Raw genomic sequence first — 22,078 nt, 5'->3', positions numbered from 1 at the left:
GACAAGCCACCTAAACAACACGAGTTGATTTTCCAAGTTGTTGTAGAGCCACTTCCTGCATAAGTTGTTGTTCTTTAGAAAGAAGCACATTCAATTAAAAGTACTTAGAACTGGGGAAATAAGGACCAGAAATGACTGTAGCACTTCTTAATGTTGAAAAGGAAAACTGAACAATAGGCCTGTCGTAACATGAAGTTTTTAAAACTATTCAAAAATAATCAAATATGCAATTTATACTTAAATCAGAAAAGTTCAAAATGGAATGACTTACTAGCAAATCATAAAATTATTACCAACATTGATCAAAACATAATAATAATAATTATTATTTCTAAATAACCCATAATTGAAAAAATGACGATTTTCTCGAATATAGGTCCAGGATTGACGTCTCCCCGGCCGGGCCATCCGTCCCAACTGTAACTACATGTAGGTGTACTCAGTGAGCGTTGTAAATGAAATATAGGCATTGTGTTACAGACCTGATCATGGTTAAATTTTTAATGAAAGCTCTCGGGCAAAATATTTGTGCAAAATCAGCTTCCTCTAATCATGAGACTGATTAATTTTTTTTGCGTCAAAACAAAAAGAGATTTGTGATTGAAAATGATTATATGATTTAAACAAGCTATCTAATAATGACTCTTGAAAAGCATTGCTTGAAAATCATGAGGTATTGTAGAATTCTTCTTACACCTTTTTATTTGATTTATGGAAATATGCATCTTTTCTTAGTCGTCCTTTCATAATTCAATCGTTATTTATTCTCTTATTGACGTTACGTTAGACTGTTGTGCATGTCTCACGAAGTTTGTGACGTCACAAATCTGCACGACGACCGTAGTCTGGAAACCGAAAATTTCGTTTTTCAACAAAACAGATATATAGTAAACCAAAGCAGTTTATAGATTCTATGGATATTTACGATTATATGGATAAGCAAAGCCATGACATCTGAGGTAAATCGATAATGAAACAATTTTGCTTTAAGTTTTCACTATTGGCCGTATGTGCGTAGGCTCACGTCCTTAATTTATTATTATTATTATTATTATTATTATTATTATTATTATTATTATTATTATTATTATTTATGTGTGTTGGCGCACGCGCGTGCGCGCGTGTATGTGTGTGTGAGAGAGAATGTAATGTAGCAAAAATAAGTTAGATGTGTGCAAACAACAAAAGTTATCTGATGTTCTGCACTTGTCTGGCATATCTTGTAAAATATTCTTCTTCAGGGCACATGTGAATAAACCAATGAATAGGATGTGGTAATGCGTTTCTCTCAATTTGTGTTAATAGAGGACCAACATGAGTAGGTGATTGTTTGTAGATTTTCGACTAAGGACAAGAAGTGTCCAGATATGGAATCACATTTTAAAGACAGGACTTGTGGAATTGCTGTAGTTAAAACCATCTTATCTATCAACTTTAAACAGTGTCTCAAAGGGGTCTGTTACGTGATTTCCAATTAAAGGAAATAACATTTACATTATTGGCAGATGTGATAATAAAGCATGCAGTCGATGACTTGCTTGATTAATACGATTCTACGAAATCCTGCGTTAATTGGGATTATCTAGGTGAGAGAGCGACGTCTAGAAATTACCGAAAAATCTTATAATCCAATATCTTATATCCTTTATCCCACAATATGAGTAGAGAAGCCAGTAGCTGTGTCAGTTCACCCGCAAAAAAAAACTAAGTATAAACTGACGGTTCAAAAAATGAGATGCACCGTTCTCAGAATGTCCTAAGAAGTACCTGAATACAGTAAAAATTGCGTCACAATAAGAGAATAAAACTAAACTAAATTCCATAGGTTCTCAGGTAGATGTTGGGAAACCTGGGCTATATTTGGACCCCGGGGTAAGTTGGCCTCTCAACGAAAAGGTAACTGCATGTACGAGGTAAAAAATGATCACATTTTGTAAAGGGATCGTATCCAATAATGCTCAGAAAGTGTCGGTCATATAAAGGTTTTATCGGTGAATCCAAATGAAAGATTTCTGCATCTAAAAGTAAATTTATGAAATAGATTTTTAAATAAGGTTGTGATCGAATATAGTATATGTACAGAGCATCAAACTAAAGTTTCACAGAAATGCATCATCGTAGTTCATTCTAGCACCAAAAATGGCTGCAACCCTTTAAAATAAAAATGTGCACCTGGGGCTAGTTGGCCCCTTTAACTCGGAGCAAATTGGACCCTCATATAGACCACAATCCTTTGCGCGCAACACAGCTATAGACCGTTGTTAACGCAAAGTCATTGGTTTATTTTAAGTAATATCAGTTGAGGATTGAAACTGTCAGTTTTTAATGGAAGTTTATTATTCTTTATCATTCATTATAAGCCTACTTTATACCATTATTAAATTATTCTTAAATAAAAATATGATGCACAGATATTTGGGTTCTTGCAACACATATGTATGTAACGTACAGAAACCTTAATATATTTGCCTTTGAACTACTTATTCAGCAAAGACTTTAAAAATCAATTTAACAAAAAAAAAAATGTGTGAAAATGTATTTCATGGGGTTTACATGGGATACTAATTGCATTTAATTTTAGTCTGCCAACTTGCCCCTCACGTCAGATGCGTTTTTTGTCAAATTGTGGGCCGTCTGGCATTATATTTGCAAAATAATGACGTTGCATATGTAGGTAATATAAGTTCATGGAGCTTGCTTTAAACCCGTTTTTATTGCTCTAACTCATTCCCAGTTGGCTCTACAGGGTAAAAAGTGTCTCCTGGGCCAAAGCAGACTAAAATATCATGTTGTGGCAACAACAGAGGTAAACCTCTGTCTTTTCTGCTCCTCTCTGAGGACTAGGGTTAAATTTTTAGGCAATTTCCTTTAGTCTACTTTGTAAGCATGTACTGGTTTCTAAATGCATTTTCCTTGCTTTTAATTTTTAAGAAATCCATAATTTTAAACGCTGTTGATTTTTATGTAGTTTGATAGAAGATAAGTTTTTTTTTTTTTGGTTTTTCGTTTTTGGACAATTAACCAATTAATAGATTACCCTTTAATTTATTGAATTTTATATGTTTCGTCTAGAAAAATCTGATTCCTTAGTTTTAACATTTCGTTAACACCCTTTTGCACCTTAGACGATATTCTTATGGTAATGGGCCGCACTACTTTGAATCTCATCTATCAGTTGGAAAAAAAAGACCACTGTCTTCAATAACACCTTTCTTATTGTTGAAACCAATGTGATATTGTTGTATTCGTCAAGTGAAAGGTGTGTGTGACGTCACAAGACAAAAAAACCTAGTATCTATGACAACTGTTGTGCTGTTACCAGTATATATCCAGTAAATATCAGTGGAATCAGATTCAGAAATCTTTTAACTTATATGAAATAGATTAAGAACATTCACGCCATCATGCCGTCAACGGTAGGTGACAAATACATGTACACGTAGTCTTTGAAACAGAAAATAATAAACATGTATATCAGCCGTATAGCTAAATCTAGGGATGGTCTACATGTATGCGTTTAATGGCTATCTCTTCTACTTTCTGAACTTAAAGAAATATCATTTTGCTTTGTCTAAAATCAAAGTCAATCTGTTTTGCAGAAGTCTAGAAACAGACCCCCCTCTGTTTGGCAGAGAGTTAGAAATGCACTCACTATATTCACTCACCTGTTCGTGTGTGGAAGTGGTAAGTTGAACATTTCACTTTTCAATATGCATTATTAAGAATTCATAATTTACACCTAGAAATTGTGGAAATTGATATTAAATTCGAGGGTGTTAAACGGAAGTACCGTGAGATGTTAGAAACCTTGATTTTAGTGACATTTAGTGATCCTTAGGATGTAAAATAAAATCAAGGCATTCAATATCTCAGCACTTGTGTCATATCCAATGGGCACTTTTGACACGAATAAAGCCTAGATAAGTAGTCCTGATTCCACATATTATTTTGAGTGTGACTCTTGTCTTTACTTGCAAAACATGCAAAATAATGATAATAAATAAACAGAAAATGACAAAGCAAACCTACTAATAAGGTTACTTCCGTTTACCCCCTTAAAATACGTAGGGTATAAGTGTTAATCGACAGAGATGTCCAAAAAGTTTCCTGTCAGGAAACATACTGCATTAGATTCGAGTTTGCAGCTTTAAGACCCAAGGCACAGAAGACAGTGAAGAACATTTAGGAATAGGGAGGAATTAAAAAGAATTTGATTTTATAGCCAGGAAAAAATTAAGGATTGTGTTGAAACAATGTCTGTGGCTTTTTCAGTAAAGACAAGTGATTCTATCAGAACTAAATCCCGAAGGGAGAGAAGGAAGAACTATGAAGATAAGGTAAGAGCTGACTGTCAGTTATTACAACTTTTTTCCCTCCCTTTTTTCATCTTGAATAACTTTTTGGTAATTTGTATTGCATCATGCAATCTTCTATTTTATAGATTTCACATCTGTAATTCTGTTTAAAATTATTTTTATTATTTTCATTTTTTCTTTCCTTTGTACAATTTAGTCTCTTCATTCCTCTGAACAACGCATAAGAGATGGTGATAAAGAAGTAAACGCTAAAACCAATGAAGGTACTGTAAGTTGAAACAAGCTTATAGTTAAGACCATATATGTGTTATATAAAATACACGCACGAACGCATGCACATATATGAAAAACGCAGTATTTCTCAAGTACAAATACTCATCTGTCAACAAGCTTATGGAAATATGAAACGATTTAAGTTGGAAAAAGAGGGACCAAATTTACCCCCCCCCCAACCTCCCAAACGCGCAAACACAACAAACATTTACTAGGTTTTGTGGTAATGTTGCGCCTTTACTGATAAGTATGCATTGTGATTACAGATTTGGTGTCTCAAATACAGAGCATTCCCATCAAAGACGAAAGAGACTCTCGCAGTCTTGTTGTGGAAGATGTTCCAAAGTTTCTTCCGTTGACATGCCTCGACTTTTTACGACGGGGCTTCTTCTCGACGCGCCTCCTGCTGGGGGAAGGCAGGTTTGGGAAGGTGTTTCTGGGAAAAGAAAACACATCCGGTTCACTTGTGGCGATAAAGGTATTCAAGAAGGCAACAGAGTTCGAATGCGCCGTAAGGGAGACACGCATACTGGCAGCTCTCAGTGAAACTGGAATAGTGCCGAAATTCTTTGGGCTCGTGGACTTAAGCAATGTAAGGTTTGGATGGATGAGAGGACACCTGAATGTAGGTGCGGTGGTTCAGTTTGTAGGGGACACAATGAAGCAGAGAACCATCACTCTCTATTCCGCTATCACAGCTTCACGAAGACAACCTGTGAACGTGCGCAACATGCTCCACTGGGCCAGATTGATGCAAAAACTAGCAGTTAAATTAGCTAAACTGCACAAACTGGGACTGTGCTTCAATGATTTGCATCTTAAGAACATAGTTCTCACCGGTGCAATTCAGCAAGATCCAGATGTGTATCTTGTGGACGTTGGAAAAGTGAGCTTTTCTAACTCCCAACATGCTTACAGGTATTATGTAATTCCCCGTCTGAGGCAACTGTACAAGCGTCGATTTCCGCAACACGGTCCAGAAATATGGGAGGGACAGAAGTTTTCTACCAAGTCAGACGTTTACAGTTTCGGGTTCATCCTGAAATGTGCTAAGCTGGGAAAGCTTCTCGGTGTCACCAACCTGATGGAAGGTTGTCTGGCAGCGGTCCCTCGCGAGCGTCCAACGATGGGCGAAGTTGTGGAAAAGTTGAATCAGCGTGTGCGTGCTCTAGAGATGATGGAAAGGATAGAAAGATTTGAAAGTCAATTTTAAGACTCACCGTGATGTGTTACATTGACCATTTTAAAGATCAGCGTGAATCAAATAAGTTTTGATGTTGATAATGTAAGACAATGACAGTTGCGTAAAGGATTGATATGTGGATCAGTATTATTTTATTTCATGTCATTTTTTCAATCTCTCTTTCTGTCTACTGATGCTTTTAAGCATCAGTTTGAAAAAACATTCCAAGTTTGACAAATTATAAAGCATTAATTTCACTTGTATATGTTATTCAACCACACTATATGCCTCTCTTGGCTACTGTATTACTACGAAATTCTTATACACGTATATTAAGTTAGATCTCAGGTTTTATTTCGGCTTGATAATCTAACGATACCTGCTCAATACCATAACGAAAACTGTACATTTTCTTGTTTGTATTAATTGAAAGTAGTGAACATAACCCGTGCATTGTATACAAGACCCGTGTGCCGCTTCAACATAGAAAGGATGTACATACAATATATACATGTACCTAAATAAACTTAATAAATCTTTAATTAGTTATTAAAAGTGAATCAAAGTCAAAGGTTTTTAATCTTAAATCTTCTCTTTTTAACAATATTAATTGTACGTACTTCTGCTTTAGAAGCAACCTTGCATTTTACCTTTGCATTTGAAAATACAAGAAATGCAGTGAACTACTGTATACTGTATACGGAACTTACATGTACCTATTTGCAAATATAAAAAAATTCTGAAAATTTAACAACTTTCTCTTTTTTAATTCCGTTGAGAAAAATACCGGCCACACGTTCTAAATTTCTCTTTTTACTGTCGCTTGTATTTCGCCAGTCTCTATCTCCATGACGCGAATGGCTTGAAAGTTAAGGTAAAAGAGTTGAAATTTTCAGGAAAATAAAACGTTTCCAGTATATAAAAGTCGAACACTCATTGTCGGCAAATTCAAACACAAGAAAAATCATCGATGTCAAAAGTTGCAGCTTTTCCCCCCGTTCTAAAACCCAACGATATTTTATCAAAAACGTCGTGGGACTTATTTCGCAAGCAACATGCATATGTCAGTTACGAAACTTTTTTTCATTGACTGGCTGTGCTAGGTGAGACTATGTTGCTGAATGTGTTTCTTGCTGATGACAATAGCTCGCTTTTCTCCCATCGCTGAACATACAGTAAATTATTTCATTACATACAGCCTTTTAAGCAACTCCCTCGACTCCAAACTTTACAAGATAATTTCGCAATTTTCCAGATTTAAAAGCTATTAAGCCCCCTAGTGAAATCTGACGTGTTGTTATGAAAATCACGAAAATCATATCTATACAAGTGACTAATGAAAATTTATTACAGGGACACAAAGTTAATTACATTAGATATAAAATTTCCAGACACCATCAGAACAAATAGAGACTAACGTGGGTTTAATTGGATAAAAAGTGCATCTATAAAATGTAATACAATTTTAGGGGCAGGGAATAATGCACCGTTTGTTCTTTTTAATGTAATTATGTCTTTTATTAACCGTGTGTATAGAGGATATTAGTTGGATTTTCTTTAAAATATGGAAACGATAATAGCAAATATCTAGGCTAGGTTAATCGGTAATTGAGCCAGCCTTCAAGATGATGGATGAGAAGAGCTTGGGATAGATCACTAAGCAAAGAACTGGAATCTGTGAATGGAAATTGATGTGACTAATTGATGGCGTGATGGCAACATTCATCCTTTTAGTGGATCAGTGTTTAAGTGCGTTTAGGTATTGTTTGTGTTATTAATTCAGTGCATGTCTCGCTCTCGCGTGACTTGGCGGGTTGTGCTGCCACATGTGTGCGGGAAGATATGGAGAGCTAGTGAGGGGGAACTGATAGGGAACTGATGGAACAATCCATTTATACAAGAGGCACACCACACAAAGAAAAAATAATGAGCGCGGAAGAGGTTTTGCAAATTATAAACGCCCCATTAAGTTGTTCAATAATGATAAAACGTTTTGATTATTCTATACGGCTTTTAGTGACCTCTCAATATTATGCACCCGTTATTTTGTTTGTTTTTCTTCGTTGTCCTCCCACTCTCACTCTCTTTCTCTCTCTCTCTCCTGCCAAATTTACCCGTCAGTTAATTAACTCACCACGCTAATTTATAATTACTGATCAAGCCTAACCAAACAACTTGGGAAGGCGTCAATAAATTTGCTCTATTAATTGTTTTAATTTGCCATTAGGACGTGTTAGCTCCCCGCATGGGGGGAGGTCGAGATTTGTGCTGAGAATACTAGTTAGTGAGAGTGGACTGGCATGCTCTCTACCCTCTTTACACAGGCAAAAGTAGGCCTACAATCAAAAGAACGGGAACAGAGTTTAGTGCAAGTTATTTTTATAATTACTATCAACGCGTTTTAAAATGATCTAAGTGCTCTTTTTATCCATTAGACATGATATCAGTACAATGTAGTTCACACAACCTAGGCATTTTAAGGAACATGAACTTTTGTTTTTTGCCTTTGATCTAATCTTCTTAGTAACTCCATACATTATTAATTTAAAAGAGGATAAGAATTACTATTTTTGCGTGACCGGCTTGCAAGTCGACGGTGAATGTTTATTATTTTAAGTTTTACCAATTGTAATGTATTTCTAAGGTTAAGGGCGCTAATTGGTTGGAAAAAACCTTCAAAATATAACGTTACATTTGTCTTTTTGAATATGTACGTTTTATACAAGATAATCTATCCAAACTGTGGCACGCAAGTTACTCTATAAAACATGAAAAAAATTTTGGAAAGTTTTAAATAAAAGACCCGTTGTTTTTGAACAAATATTCCTTGCGGATTTTTTCTTTACCAGTTTTTTTCTTTTTCTTTTGCTAAGCCAATATATTTTATCTTATACACCTGCCCCTGAAAATACACCGAGCAAAAATATGTTAATGTAGGCCCTAAGTAGCACAACGAACAACAAAATTCACTTTGTATGATTTTATATAGGCCTATATATATAGATAACTTATGCTAATAAATTTTTAAGTATTGCGTTGGACGTTTATATACATTGTATTTGCCCAATGTACATAAGAATATGATGAATCAACATTTAAACTTGAGTCCTGAGTAATCTAACCTGTACATTGTCAGAGGATAGTAATTACTTATAAAGACAGTACATTGTTTTATAGGTTACGAAATTTTACAGGTGACGCAATTTATGAAGCTCTACTTTTTCATCACTTGATCAACCCTCATGTGCTGTACTGCAGGAATAGTTTTTGTCGTCATTACAAACTAACCCAATAATTTCTTTTCACAGTTTGTCAACCATTTAAGCATAATCTGATGTTTTCTTTTTATTGAAAGATTGGATTTGCAATTTTAAAAATACATCGTATGGACTTAAGCATTCGGTCAGATTATCTTTGAAATCAAATTTGATTGCATCGTATTGTTAAAAAACACAGGTAAAACCACATAGTTTTAGATTCTTTTAAATTTAAAAATACGTGATCAACCGACAAAACTATTGAAATACACTGATTTGAAAATATACATTTCAAAGCAGTAAAATAAATAGAACCACTTATCTTCCGTCTTAAATAATACTGTGTAGAACAAACCCCTGCAAAAGCGGCAACGCGTTATATTCTGGAATAGTAATGAACATTCTTGGCCGGTCACTGGAGAAAAAAACGAAGCTGAGGTGGTCTTTTTTAACTCGACAATGATCTACCTGTCTCACCTCCCCTTGAGTGCGAGCACGTGCCCTGGCACCAGGCTCTGCATAGAATTAGGAAAATTGTGTGGTCTCTTTGCAGTTTCGACTAAGGTGATTTTTGTTGGGGTTCTTGTTATGACATCGTTGAAAGATTGTTGATACCTTACCTCGTATTCTGGCTTAGGTCATGTTTACCAGATATTCAATGTAAAATTGCATTTCGTAAGATTAATTATATTATATTATATTGTGATCTTGTATTAATATCATCAATATTCAGATGTACACAAGAAAATCATGTTACCTCAAATCTCAGAATGGTAGTTTATCAGTTCTCTTCTTTTAAGTTAGAAAACCTTGATATTCAACTGAGAGCACATCTACACGCTACTGTATATCATGCCCTGAGACGATAAAAAACACGGTTAATGTGTGATCGCTGTGGTTCTAAGCGTTTGTTTGTTAGAAAACTGCCCGCATTCATAATCTAAGTATGATGCGTTTGTTTGCTGAATTCTGTAGAATATGCGAACAGAGGGTGAAGCGAATTTAGCATGAAGTTAATTTAGAGTAAATTAATATATATATGCACAAACAAATGATAAAGGGGAAATTAATAAATGCGTTACATTATATAAATATTGACACTATTGCTACTTATACGCATTACACACAAGGCAGTGTAATGGAAAACACCAAGATTTCAGCAAGACTGCCAATTTGCGTTAAATTCTTGATGACACTGTGGTATTTTTATTCTCGCCTAAGTTTATAATTCGTCGCCGATAATCTTCCTTAAAAATGTCTTGAAAATATCTTTCGTTCATCAGAAAGCAGAGTAATACGCTCTCGATTCCCAGGTACGTTTACACTTTGGCAAGACCTTTCGTTCACCGATGGCAGTCCTCGGGTGAAATTGTTTGACTGACTTGTCTAAAAAGAGTGTTGCTGAAATTGATTACTCTCTTTTTTTGCAATCAAAACCTATTCCATTATGCGGTGATCCGTTGCTTGCAGGAAAAACAATTGTCTTTCAGTTGTAACTGAAGGTAGCTTTAATAGCGTGCTAATTGACTGCCTGTGAGGCAAACTTTGGTCGATTTTAAAGACGCCTTCAGTAAAACTAACGTAAACAAAGTGAAAGAGGTGGAGGGGGGGGGGCGTTGGTAGGCTTGAAAGGGGAATGAAAGGTGCATAGTTTGCTGTGTTTCTAAAAATCTTACTTGGTATCGAAATATTGTCTGTAACATTTTAGAAAGATGTGATTGCTCTCTCCGCTTTCCCCGAATATGCAGGTGTTTAATATATTTCCATTCCCGGCTTTTAGCCCTAGCAATTGCCAGTTCTCTTGCAGTGAACCCTCATATCGATAATGCAGGGAAAATATAGAGTGACTAATCGTTCTCGGTGTACTACCAATACTTGTTGAACCCTGGGCTTGCAAATCAAGCCTCACATGTTGTGCCGTACTGCCAAATTACTATTAGTCAGGATATATTATAAATGACGAGGAAAACAACTAAAAAATCTTATTGTTTTAATTTAAGGGCAATCGTAAAGAGAATGCAAACATGCAGTTTCAAAAGAAAATACTCAGCAGTCCTAACATTGACTGATAAAAAGTCTGCACCATAAAAAATCAAACCAAAATGCGTGTAGGATTATTTCCAACTTCTAAGAATAAGAACTGCTTTTGAAAAGATGGTAGATAAAAACAAAGAGTTAAATTGACAAACATATAGTTATCAATTTAAACTGGGGTAGGTTAGGTCAAGGAGACGGTGCATCTGATGTACCTCCTTGGTTTAGTGTTGATACGCATATTTCATTTGTTTGCGACAATTTAACTGTATATTTCTTAAAGAAAATTACTAACATTAATTTAAAGTATACAGAGACACTACTATTGATTCCGTGCACAGTAGGAAGAATTTTATCAAGGCTTCACAGTCGCCTCAATCATGCATGATTGGTGCGTACGTAAATTTCGATTCTAGTTTTCTTGTTCCATCTCCGGTTGCCAGTCCACTAATTGCAGCCTTCCGGAATTTGACTTCCGCTGTTTATGCGACGACATCGACTTTTCCTTAGTGAGGTGTTCGATACTCCATTTGGACTCGTGTTAATTAAAACAGTTAATTTATCAATACTGCAACCTAAATTTCCCGTCATTTTCAGTAAAGTGTCTGCATTAAACCCCGACTTTGTCAATTCTTGTATTGTGCTAATTTTAGATGAGTATATTTGCTCATTGCGCTTCGTCTCACGAAATGTGCGGAAAAAGCAGAATGACTTTAACAAAACTGTGACCGTAATGTTGAAGTGATTGTTTTTATTACAAAACAACTGTACACGAGATTCATTTGGCATTCAATTGAGTGTCGCCGGCTAATTGGCAGAGAGGCACCAATGACGTCGCGTGAATAGTTAATAGACCGAGGCCGATCTAGATCAAACATTAAAGACAACGCTAGCCAAAGTGAAAGGGAAATTAATTAACCAAAACACACACCATTAAAATCTCGATGACGGAAGAGCCTGCGACACAAATAGTTACAATTCCTCCCAATACAAAAATCAAAATCCATGCGGCAACATAAGCAGAATCTCAGAATGGGAACGTGCTCAGCCTGACCGAAACCAGGAAACACTCTTGGAAATCTGAATACTCTCAAGTTGATCCGAAGACTGACAGGATGCAGTCCCTGCATCCGGTAATTTGACGTGAGTGCCCCCATTTTGATACCTATATATTTATCTTGTAAAGTCTTTTCATTGAAACACGAATAAACATTGATTTTTATAATAAAAGAAAGGAGTCTGATAATAAAAGTTTTTATATATGAAAGAAAAGTATTTTTGTGTATTTCTAGAAATGCCAACGTTTAACATTTTTTGTCATGAAATGGAGCGTATGAATAATAGGAAATATCAAAAGTGCAAAAAGGATGATTCACCAGCAAAACTTTTTTGTTCCGTTTAAAAATGCGAGTTACACATGTGCGAAAAAGGCACCATAAACAATAAATTCCCATTAAGAATATTACACATCAATCAACAGCAACCAATTAAGGTCGTTTGTGTTTTCCTTCATAACTGAACACGAAAGCAGCCTTTCACATGTATGGTGTAATCATATCAATTTATTTACACATTGATAATAAAAAATCACTTTGGTGGGAATGTTTCGCGAGGCACAAGTAGTATCAAGTTAAATTCCAAGTACATTAAGTGTAATATTTCACCACGAGTATTGATTGTACAATTCTCTGCCGCTAAACAAGATCAACTGTAACAGACACAAATCAGCGCGAAAACAATTTCATCAATACATCCAAGTAATTTGGAACGCAATCTAGTCATAATATATTGCACGCTGTAAACCGTCATTTTGTACAATACATTAACACAAGGTTCGATATCACCATTGACTAAATCCTACGAAATAAACCGCATCCGTTATAACAACTTAAGGAAATTTGATCACCAATCTCAAACAAAATCATACAATAGAAATACAGCAAGTCTATGTGGGCTTCCCCTCGCTAATTACGCGATGACTGACTCGCTTCTATGAATAAATTACACCAAAACGCATCATATACTATCAAATACACTCTAATGGACGTTGATGGTGCGGGATCGGTTTCTGGGGAAACAAAGCGTTCGCAGCGATGTGAAGAGCGGCTGAAATGAATTCTGATGATTGCCGTGTAACTTTAGCTGAAATTAATAGAGTTTTTATAGCGGCGGACGACTCGCCTTCAATCCAACGCTTCCTGTTCGAATATGCTGGCTGTGGAATAATGTCGAACAAATGACGGGTAATCAACAACGCTGTGTGCTCCCTTACAGTGGTAATGGTGCATTGTAGATTTCATCGCCGGCAGATTTCTTAATTTCCTTTACTTATGTTCCGCTCCCTTGACGCTATTAGCGCCGTCGCACATTTTCCTTTCCCAGCAGTTCGCGACGCCCGCATAAGCTTGCCGCCGAATGTCGTTTCATTTTTGGTCTTTAACTTGGCATGTGAATGATCAGTGGCAAACAAAGTTTTCCCCTGTAGTGTGCATTTTTTCCTTTTCTTATCTTTATTGTTGTTATTTTGTGATAAGTTTTTGGCATATTCTGGGCGCAGCTTTATTGACAGTTTTGAGTGCACCTTGTAATACAGAAAAAAAAGAACAAAGAATTTGTGCCACTCTCAGTGAACTAAAGGTGATTTTGGCATTGGCATAGGAGAGCGTGCTAGAGCACGAGCACACGTGCGTGCAAAATTTCGGGAAGGACCCGAGTGCTGGCGTCTTGGCAAACCCACTGGAGAACACGCGAACAGATCTGCGAGTGGGGATCTCCAAATGATATTTTCAATTTCGGGGGATTTTCCTTATTGTCTTCATACAGTTTTCAGTTGATTCGTCTCAGCTTTCCATTTATTCAGATGGTGTTCATGTGAAATCTTTTGTTTTTTGGTGGGAGATGACGGCCGATCGTCGTCTGTGCTCGGTCTTTTGGCATTAAAGTCTTTATGAGTGTCATGGTTAGCTTTAGCTTTGTGTTCCAGTGTGCGTTGCTGGTGCTGCTGTAGCTGTTGTAATTGTTGTTGATGGAGAATATGTTCCTCATCACCGTCCTCTTCCTCCTCCTCTTCTTCCTCCTCTTCATCTTCGTCGTCCGAAGCACCAGGGGGTTTGCCTGGAGACGGGGCGGTGTCACCTTCTTCCGCCTTCATACGTTTGTACTTTGTGCGCCTGTTCTGGAACCACACTTTGACCTAGAGGAAAAAAATAATGGCCCTCTTAATACAAGTTCAAATAACTATCATTATTTATCCCAAACTTTGTTTGTTCGTAAAATAATGTACACTAACGACTAGCCTAACAATAAAGATAAGATAAGAAATATCACATTTTTTATTTCAAACATTTAAATATTCTGACAGGATCATGAAAAAGAAAAATGTAATGTAAGGATTTACAACAAGAATGGCGCGTGGTTAATTGCCTATAATAGTTTTGAAAACTCTATGCCCTTCATCTCGATCGCAGGCTATTAATGAATTGTTCAACTCCACTGAAAGACAATTACAAGCTAAAAAACAATGGACAGGAATTCAAGACAACTTCGGAAGTTGTCCCAAATAACTAAAGGTATCAAACTACCTGGCCTCAAGCCTCAGTAGTAGATGTCAGGTGCGTATTAATTGACATAAAACTGAAATTACGGTGTAATGAAGGAGCAGATGAAAGAGGAATATTCGGAGTTTCTCTTTTGAAGTTGCATAATGACGAGTCTAATGGCGTGTGAAGCCTCTGCGGCTATGTACCGTGCGGCACTTTGTTTTATTCGGTCTCCTTACTGTGAGAAAAAAAAAGCAAACCCTATTTCAACGCAAATACATGCACCATGCTTGTTTTTTGGTTGTGTTTTCATATCATGGGTAAAAAACTTTTTTTATTTCTGCCTTTTTTCGTTCCTTTCCCAGCAAATACCAAACCATGACTTTGCAGACTGAATACACGGCAATAGCAAAGGTAAGGCCTCATCATTATTTTAATTTTTCATTCAAAAAGATTTCGTTTAACGGAAACATTTAATGGAAGGCAGGTTAAAATGAAAACTATACTAAAATATTTAATGTAAGATCTTAATTTAAAAGATTGAAAACAGTGGCTTTAATTTGTCGTATTCCATGCTGTTCGGTAGAATGTTTTCTAATATTCAGTTGCAACAGCACGCATGCAGGCTTGCTGAGCCAGCTAAATACCACTTTTTTATTCAGTAATTAGGACACATTTTGTCGTACCCTCACTGTATGTTTGCTATATGTATTATTAAGCTTCATATAACGGCAATAATTGCCTTTGATGCCAAGAAAAAAAATAAAATCACTTTGATGTGAGTTTTATTTACCCGTTTGTCGTAAAATTCAAACGTCCCGATTTGTACAGAATAAATTTGTTGTTCGTGTGGTTCATTGCATTTTTTTCTCAGTCTGTCAGTTATTGAATCAACAAAGTCATCTCAATATCTGCCGTTGATTGAAACAAAAGTCATTCGGTCAATGCAAGTAACCGACACTCCTGCCGCAACACGCTAATGGGAGACGTTCGGACTTGCAAATGAACGTTTCAATTCACTCACTTTATTTCGAAAGTCGTCTGTTTAGCGGTATTTAAATATAATCTACATTCTAACAGCTGCAATTACACGAAGAGACCAACAGTGAATTGAATAGTTAAATAGGCGACACCATGCGATGCGGGTATTTGGCCTGTCTTTCGTGCTTATTCGTCTCTTTTATCGCGTTAAAACAGTGATGTTTTAATGACAACAGTCCTTTTTATTCCGATGAGTTATTACGCCGTTGCATGTATAGGCTACCCTTCGTATCTTGAAACAGTTTGAAACCAAATAGAGTTCATCCATCGTGAGAACGCTATTGAATACAGACAACTGTCATCGCACTAGAAGCTAAATGATTTCTAAATAACAATATACATTGTTTGAAAACTAAAACCAAATATAGTTGATGACTGCAATATGTTCACGAGCTGTTCGCGGTGAAAGCCTATCAAGAGCTCTACCAGTACTCTTGAGAATAGGGAAATAAATACAGCGATAAAAAACAAGTAAATAATGACCATATTTCACAGAGTAGTAAAAACATCGACTAATGAAAAAGAAGTAGGTATTTAACAAAATAACACGTCGGCTGATTTTATTTAAAAATTCAAATTGCGAAAGTGAAACCGTAAGTCAAAGCTAAACCGTTCTCCATTTGAATAGTCAACGACACAAAACTGAATGTGGAAAATAAGAGACAAATGTACCCATGACTTCCACTTAAGATGAGAATCTATTTTTGCGTGCTAAATCATCATCATCAGGAAAAAAATCCAGCTGTTGCGAAAGCTACAGCTGTTTAGGGCCGGCATACGACATAATATTACATAATTTACAATCACATATCTCATTAAAACTAATAATTGCATGGTAATTCTAGTCCGGGTCACCCATCTATATTTCAGTTTCTGTTCTTTTTACTCTAGTACAGAACTGATTTGATTGGAGACAAGATGTCGTCTTTCCGGCGACATTTCCCCAAATTGAATAGTAATAAAATGATAATAATTTAATGAATGGTATATTTGGTAGATGAGTATTTGGAAAACATCAGTAGTTAAATTTTGGAAATTCTATAATAGAAGAAATAATCCAACTTGAAGCTTATGCTTGATTAGAAAAATCACAAAAAATAACACACAAAAAATACCTTGTTTCAACGTTAAATTATCTCAATCGTTTTATATTGTACCCTCGCTATACAAAACAAACGGTACAGGCAACTATTTAGTTGATCATTATTTCTACGGGCTACATTAGCGTTAGTTAAAAGCATTATTTTTCCTCCACTGACATCAAAATAGTGGCTCTTTATTTTATTGAAAGCTGCCATCATTATTCTAATGCAGTGTTTTCAAAAGATCCAAACAATTATGTATTTTATGGGTAGTACAATTGAAAAGAAATGATGAAAAAACTCAAACTGAAATGAACACCATTAGGTTCATAGCATATGGTTTATTGAGTTTTTCAAAAAAAAAAAAAAAAAAAAAAAAAAACGCCCCTCTAACAACACAAAAGATGCGCTACTATAACATCATCGTCAATTCTCTACTCTAAGTTGCTTTTGATCAGCCTTTTGTATCGATGTATCCATAACAGCATATCCATAAATCGGCGCGGATCCGTAAAGTGGTGTGTTATCTCTATTACCCAGTCTGGAGAGGTTCTTGACAGTACCAGTGAGCTCTCTGATAGATGCGTGATTACACGTTAATAACCTAGATCATGCCACCCTCAAATAGAATATAAAAGCTGAGAATTAAACCCCAGTGTCACTGATTGTAGTCATCAAAATATTAGTAGCGCTTTTATCACACAACTCTAAGTGCTGATTAGCCTTGCTTTGTATTTTAGTTATTGATTTTCCTCCTCGTTTCGGCTTACTGAAAAGTGCATTCTTGATTTTATAATATTTGGAATAAACTTAGTTATGGTATGAGGTTATATAATGTTTTGTGATACTATAAAATATACAGCGATAAAAATGTTTATTGTCAGAATAATCTTAACTCTGCATAATCTTTGCCAAATTGAAATAAATATTCGATAAAGTTAACTCATCTAGTAGTTTACGTGATAATTTTATGTCTTGGATTGAAATTTTAAGGTCCTTGGTAATGTTTGTCCACACCTTGAAGTAAAATGTCATTAAAAATCCAGTTAACATAAAAACCAAGGTGAAATAGAGAAAAACATTTCTGTTTATATCTACGCAGTGTTTCGTTTTTTAGTTTCAGTTACTCTATGTACTACTGCGCTGTGAAAAGTTAACGTTGTCTATTGTGGACCATAAACCAATCTACTGAGTGTAGTTTGTGTTTAAAAAGATTTTAATGGATAAATTAAAGAGCTGCGCAAGTTAATTTCAAAGAAGCATTTAACACCTGCCGCTAGCAATTGAACAATAGCCGTCAAATAACATGGCTGATAGAGCTTAAAGAACAGCATATTCCGACACATTTGCGGGTTATTATTCATATAAGTTTTTAATTTCGTGCTTTGTTACTTTTTGTGCATTTTTTTAAAATTAAGTATTTCCCATAAGGGTGGGATCTTTATCAATATTAATATTAAGGTTTTCTTACGAAAAACGTTTAGCTGAATTACTGAAAACACAGCTCCAAATATGCACCCCTGACAAGCCATTGCCGTACAGTGGTGACCTCATGCGGTCTAAATTTTACTCGTGTCTGTCAGTCAGTTTATTTTCAGTATTCATTTTGAAAACTACTAAAACTTTTATCTAAAAGCAAAACAAATATCCTATTTTATTTTCACTTAGATCCGTTTGTTGTCAAATGGGGGATTGGATTTAAAAAAGAAAACTCGGTCAATTTTGTCCACAGTATGTGCCTGCTGTTTTTCATCTTTATGTTTTTATTTTATTATTATTTCATGTAAAAAACACAAACTAGTACTTACCTGTGTTTCTGATAGATTTAGGCTAGCTGCCAGCTCTTTCCTCTCCTGTCCCACCACGTAATGGTTCTTTTCAAAAGCATGCTCAAGTCGCAGAAGCTGTGACGGGGAAAACGCTGTCCGGATTCGCTTTGGTTTGCGGAAGGGCTGAAGTAGTAAACTTGTCTCGGGACCTAAAATGTACAGGAAATCTGTCCATAAAAATGAAGTTAAATACAATGGGATGTATAATGAGTTGTTTTGTGCGTGATAAAGTTATATATTCACTTCTTGTATTTGTGTTTTTATACTGAATATTTCAACTATGAAAAATTAAGTTTATTTCAATGATATACATCATGCATTTCTTCCTAACATGGAATCTTGTTTATGTTTGTGATATTTTTATTCTGAAATAAACATACTTATCTTACATTAACTAAGCATGAGTAAAATTAAAATTTTTGCATAAAAAGGCTACATTTTATGAGGATAGAACTTAAAAAGGGAGAAAGAAAAATAACACTCTGTTGTTATGGTGATGATCATTTTCAGCAGCTACTTCAATTTAGGTACTCAAACAAAAATTGATTAAATTAGGAAATCTGCCTTGATTGCATTTAATATATTTATCGTTTTGAAATTACTGACTTCCGCATCGAGGCACTGAGTATACTCGACAGCTTTCGGCCATGAATATGATCTTCTTCAGAGGCGGGAAGATCGAAGAACAACAGACTCTTCAACTCCTATTGTGGTCAATAAAGTCTTTAAGTATTGTTCAAGTAGTGAAATACGCGTGTATTTAATTTATCAAATGCTATTAGATTTGTTTGTCTATAAACAAGTTAGTGGGAATATGGTAATCCAATTACGTTCGTAAATAATTGTGGTATATTTACACGCGCCTAGCTGCATTGTCAGCGCTGATTTTCCTAAGTCAGCGAGTCTAAGCTGGAAATCAATTGCATAAAGACTTCAAGACTCTCGTTTTTGTGAGCAGCGCATAAAACTGTATTAACTTAGTTCTTAGGATCTACCCGCTGTTATACAAGTTCCCCAGTGCCTCCCCAGTCTTTGTTGCATCACCATTACGTAAATTATGATTGAATTTTAAGAAAATTATTGACGCCTTTTTCAAAGATCTCCAAAGGAAAATATATTCATTTTCTTGTGGGACACCTCGCAATTATTTAACAAAACAATATAACAAACTAATAAACAGCACGAAAGCTGAGATGAAGCTTGACAGCAACTAATTTGCGTATGATTTCATCTTTTATTCATTATTTTATTTCATTTGTTCAATTCCATTCCTTTTTTTATCTTATTTTAAATATTTTGAATTTTGTAAAATATTCTGCTGGTTTCGTCTCTTACGTATAAATCGTCATAAGAGTGTGCAAATTCCGAGTTCATATTAATAATGTGCAGAAGAGAAACAAATCTGGCAGACTGTTTCTTGTAAATTACTTGCGATGACTGAAAGTCATGAACTAAAGCTTCCATCTGATGCCCTTTTAGTCACTACACTTGCACTGTTAATTGTAGTAAATTACCATCTTATTCACGTGACAAATCTTATTTTTTAACGCAGTTTGCACTGTGCCAGAAGACATTTGTGACGTAAAATTGACTTTAATTTTAGAAAAAAAGGCTAGGCGGTACTGGGTAATACATGCAGCAGCATATGAAAATAATATACGTTTATTACCAGGAGACATTCAAAAGAATTGTTCATAAACATTATTCTTTTGATATATTAATTGCACCATTTTGCTTTCTATCGAGGCTTCGCGCTCAAATAATTCTATGAGGAATATGAGACGTGATTCGAAAAAAGTGGCAAATTAGTAAACAAGAGTAAAATCGCGAATAATTGGGAGAGTTTTTGGTTTGACTTCTAATATAAAAGGCAAAAGGAAGCAAAAATTTATTGTCACCAAAGAGGGTCTCAATATCTAGATAAAAACCTCAAATCACAAAAATATATTTGCTTTTTATGTGGACGATGAAAATTGTGCGATGTAAAAATGTCTTTTAACAGTCTGTCAAAGCAGTAAAAGGCTCATTCGTTTTCCTTTGTATTTTATTTTTACAACCAGTGCTGCTGGCGCCCGGGGCAAACACCAAGTGGCGATCATAGCTCAGCCTGAGGTTTATCTCGACAGTAATAAAATTTTATTTTAGTTGTTTTATCATCAATTCCGCGCCTAAAAGCGACTATTAACTGCATAATACTCCGTCGATCGAAGGCAATTAGTGACTTAAGTGTGACAGTCATAATCGAGACAGCCTTTTTTCCCCGTAATTTTTCTAAGTGTACACTAAGCATTCACTTGTTAACCCATTTTGCTTTGGTGATGTATGAATATTTTAATCATTAGGAAGCCCTGACCAGCACTGACTCACATTTCACCCCGTGCTTTCAAACAGAACACGTCCGATTATTAGCTGATAATTTGTTTTAATCTTCGGGCGAGAGAGTCAATTTTTGGTCATCATATAGACATTAAAATTTTGACGAAACTGGACAGCTATTGTGATTCGACATTACTGTGGTAATTTTCGAGCCCGGATCCCTTCCAGCCAACCCACCTGCAAATCTGTGTGCCAGATATCCGCCATGCCTAGACATCAGCCAAGGATAGAAAGGGAACGGTTCTCGCTGTGGATTGCCAAGGAGCATTGGGTGAAGCGGGGCCGGAGAGGCGTGTGCGGGGAGGGCAGCTGCAGCCACTGCCGCGTGGTGAAGAGCCCCCGCGAACGCCGGGTGGCTAGCCATTCCAAAATGTCCTAATCCAAACCCTGCCTCTGCGAGGAAGGCCTGGGGATCATACAATCCTTTCATTCCGAGTAAAGTGCTGGATGACGTTACGGGATGAAAGCTGCTGCCGAGTCCTAGGCCGTCTCTGTTTGACAGGACGGCCTCGCTGGACGATGTAGGCGTGTGTGCGGCTCTCGCCTCCTTTCCCATCAAGGAGTCTATGCTAAAACCATTGGGTCTCTTTGCTTGAGGTACAACTGGATGCATCGTCACTGTTTCCAAATAGGCTATGAATCTTTATAAACACCAGGAGTAGAGTCCTACTCGGGTAAAAATCCGTAATAAATCTCAGGCTCTTTTTTTCACTCCGTCACTGACTCTCCATCGGGTCTCTAACTCCCTAGGTCTCTAGGACTGTGGCAATGATCGCAGGCCGTGAGGTCTATTTGTGCTGTTAACGCCGTGTGATAGGCTAATTACCTAAATTATTACACTATCATTGAACAGTATGTTTACTTACACCTCTTCTGTGCCATGATTGGTCGGCGTCGACCTCGGGGTCATTAAAGCTAGAAGCTGATTGGTCGGAAATTTGATCTTTCGCCTCAGGATAGTCGTGTTGCTGGAAAAAGTATGTTCGAAGATGTAGTTAATGTTTCATACATACACATTTGTTCAATTATTGATGGCCGCTGTTTTTCGAAAGAAGCAATAAATGGCAACAGATTTTTCATCACTAACTTGACTTTGTTTAATCACCGGTGTAGCTCAATTAATGGATAAATCATGTCTGCGAATATGA

The 22,078-nt window shown here is 36.1% G+C and overlaps 1 protein-coding gene across 1 annotated transcript; it reads right to left on the bottom strand.

The window, feature by feature from the left end:
• Positions 1–12,605: 12,605 nt before the first annotated feature.
• Positions 12,606–21,741, bottom strand: LOC106170626 (homeobox protein EMX1). The gene is made up of 3 exons (XM_013550592.2): positions 21,108–21,741; positions 18,534–18,703; positions 12,606–14,256 (listed from the first exon to the last, which is right to left on the bottom strand). The coding sequence occupies exons 1-3, from the start codon at positions 21,541–21,543 to the stop codon at positions 13,879–13,881; spliced, it is 984 nt and encodes a 327-aa protein (XP_013406046.2). The 5' UTR covers positions 21,544–21,741; the 3' UTR covers positions 12,606–13,878.
• Between the last annotated feature and the right edge of the window lie 337 nt (positions 21,742–22,078).

The sequence above is a fragment of the Lingula anatina genome, chromosome 1, assembly GCF_051362555.1.
Source record: "Lingula anatina isolate TDL-2025a chromosome 1, LinAna3.0, whole genome shotgun sequence".
In the NCBI taxonomy this organism is placed as follows: Eukaryota; Metazoa; Brachiopoda; class Lingulata; order Lingulida; family Lingulidae; genus Lingula; species Lingula anatina.
This window is presented reverse-complemented; position numbering and strand designations above follow the sequence as displayed.

What these genes read in the sequence shown, in the direction of transcription:
- LOC106170626 (XM_013550592.2), bottom strand. Translation starts at nt 21,543, where the DNA reads ATGCATCCAGTTGTACCTCAAGCAAAGAGACCCAATGGTTTTAGCATA. An exon ending in TCTGGCACACAGATTTGCAG is followed by an intron (nt 18,704 to 21,107) that starts GTGGGTTGGCTG and finishes TGTACATTTTAG; the next exon opens with GTCCCGAGACAAGTTTACTA. An exon ending in TAAATCTATCAGAAACACAG is followed by an intron (nt 14,257 to 18,533) that starts GTAAGTACTAGT and finishes TTTTTCCTCTAG; the next exon opens with GTCAAAGTGTGGTTCCAGAA.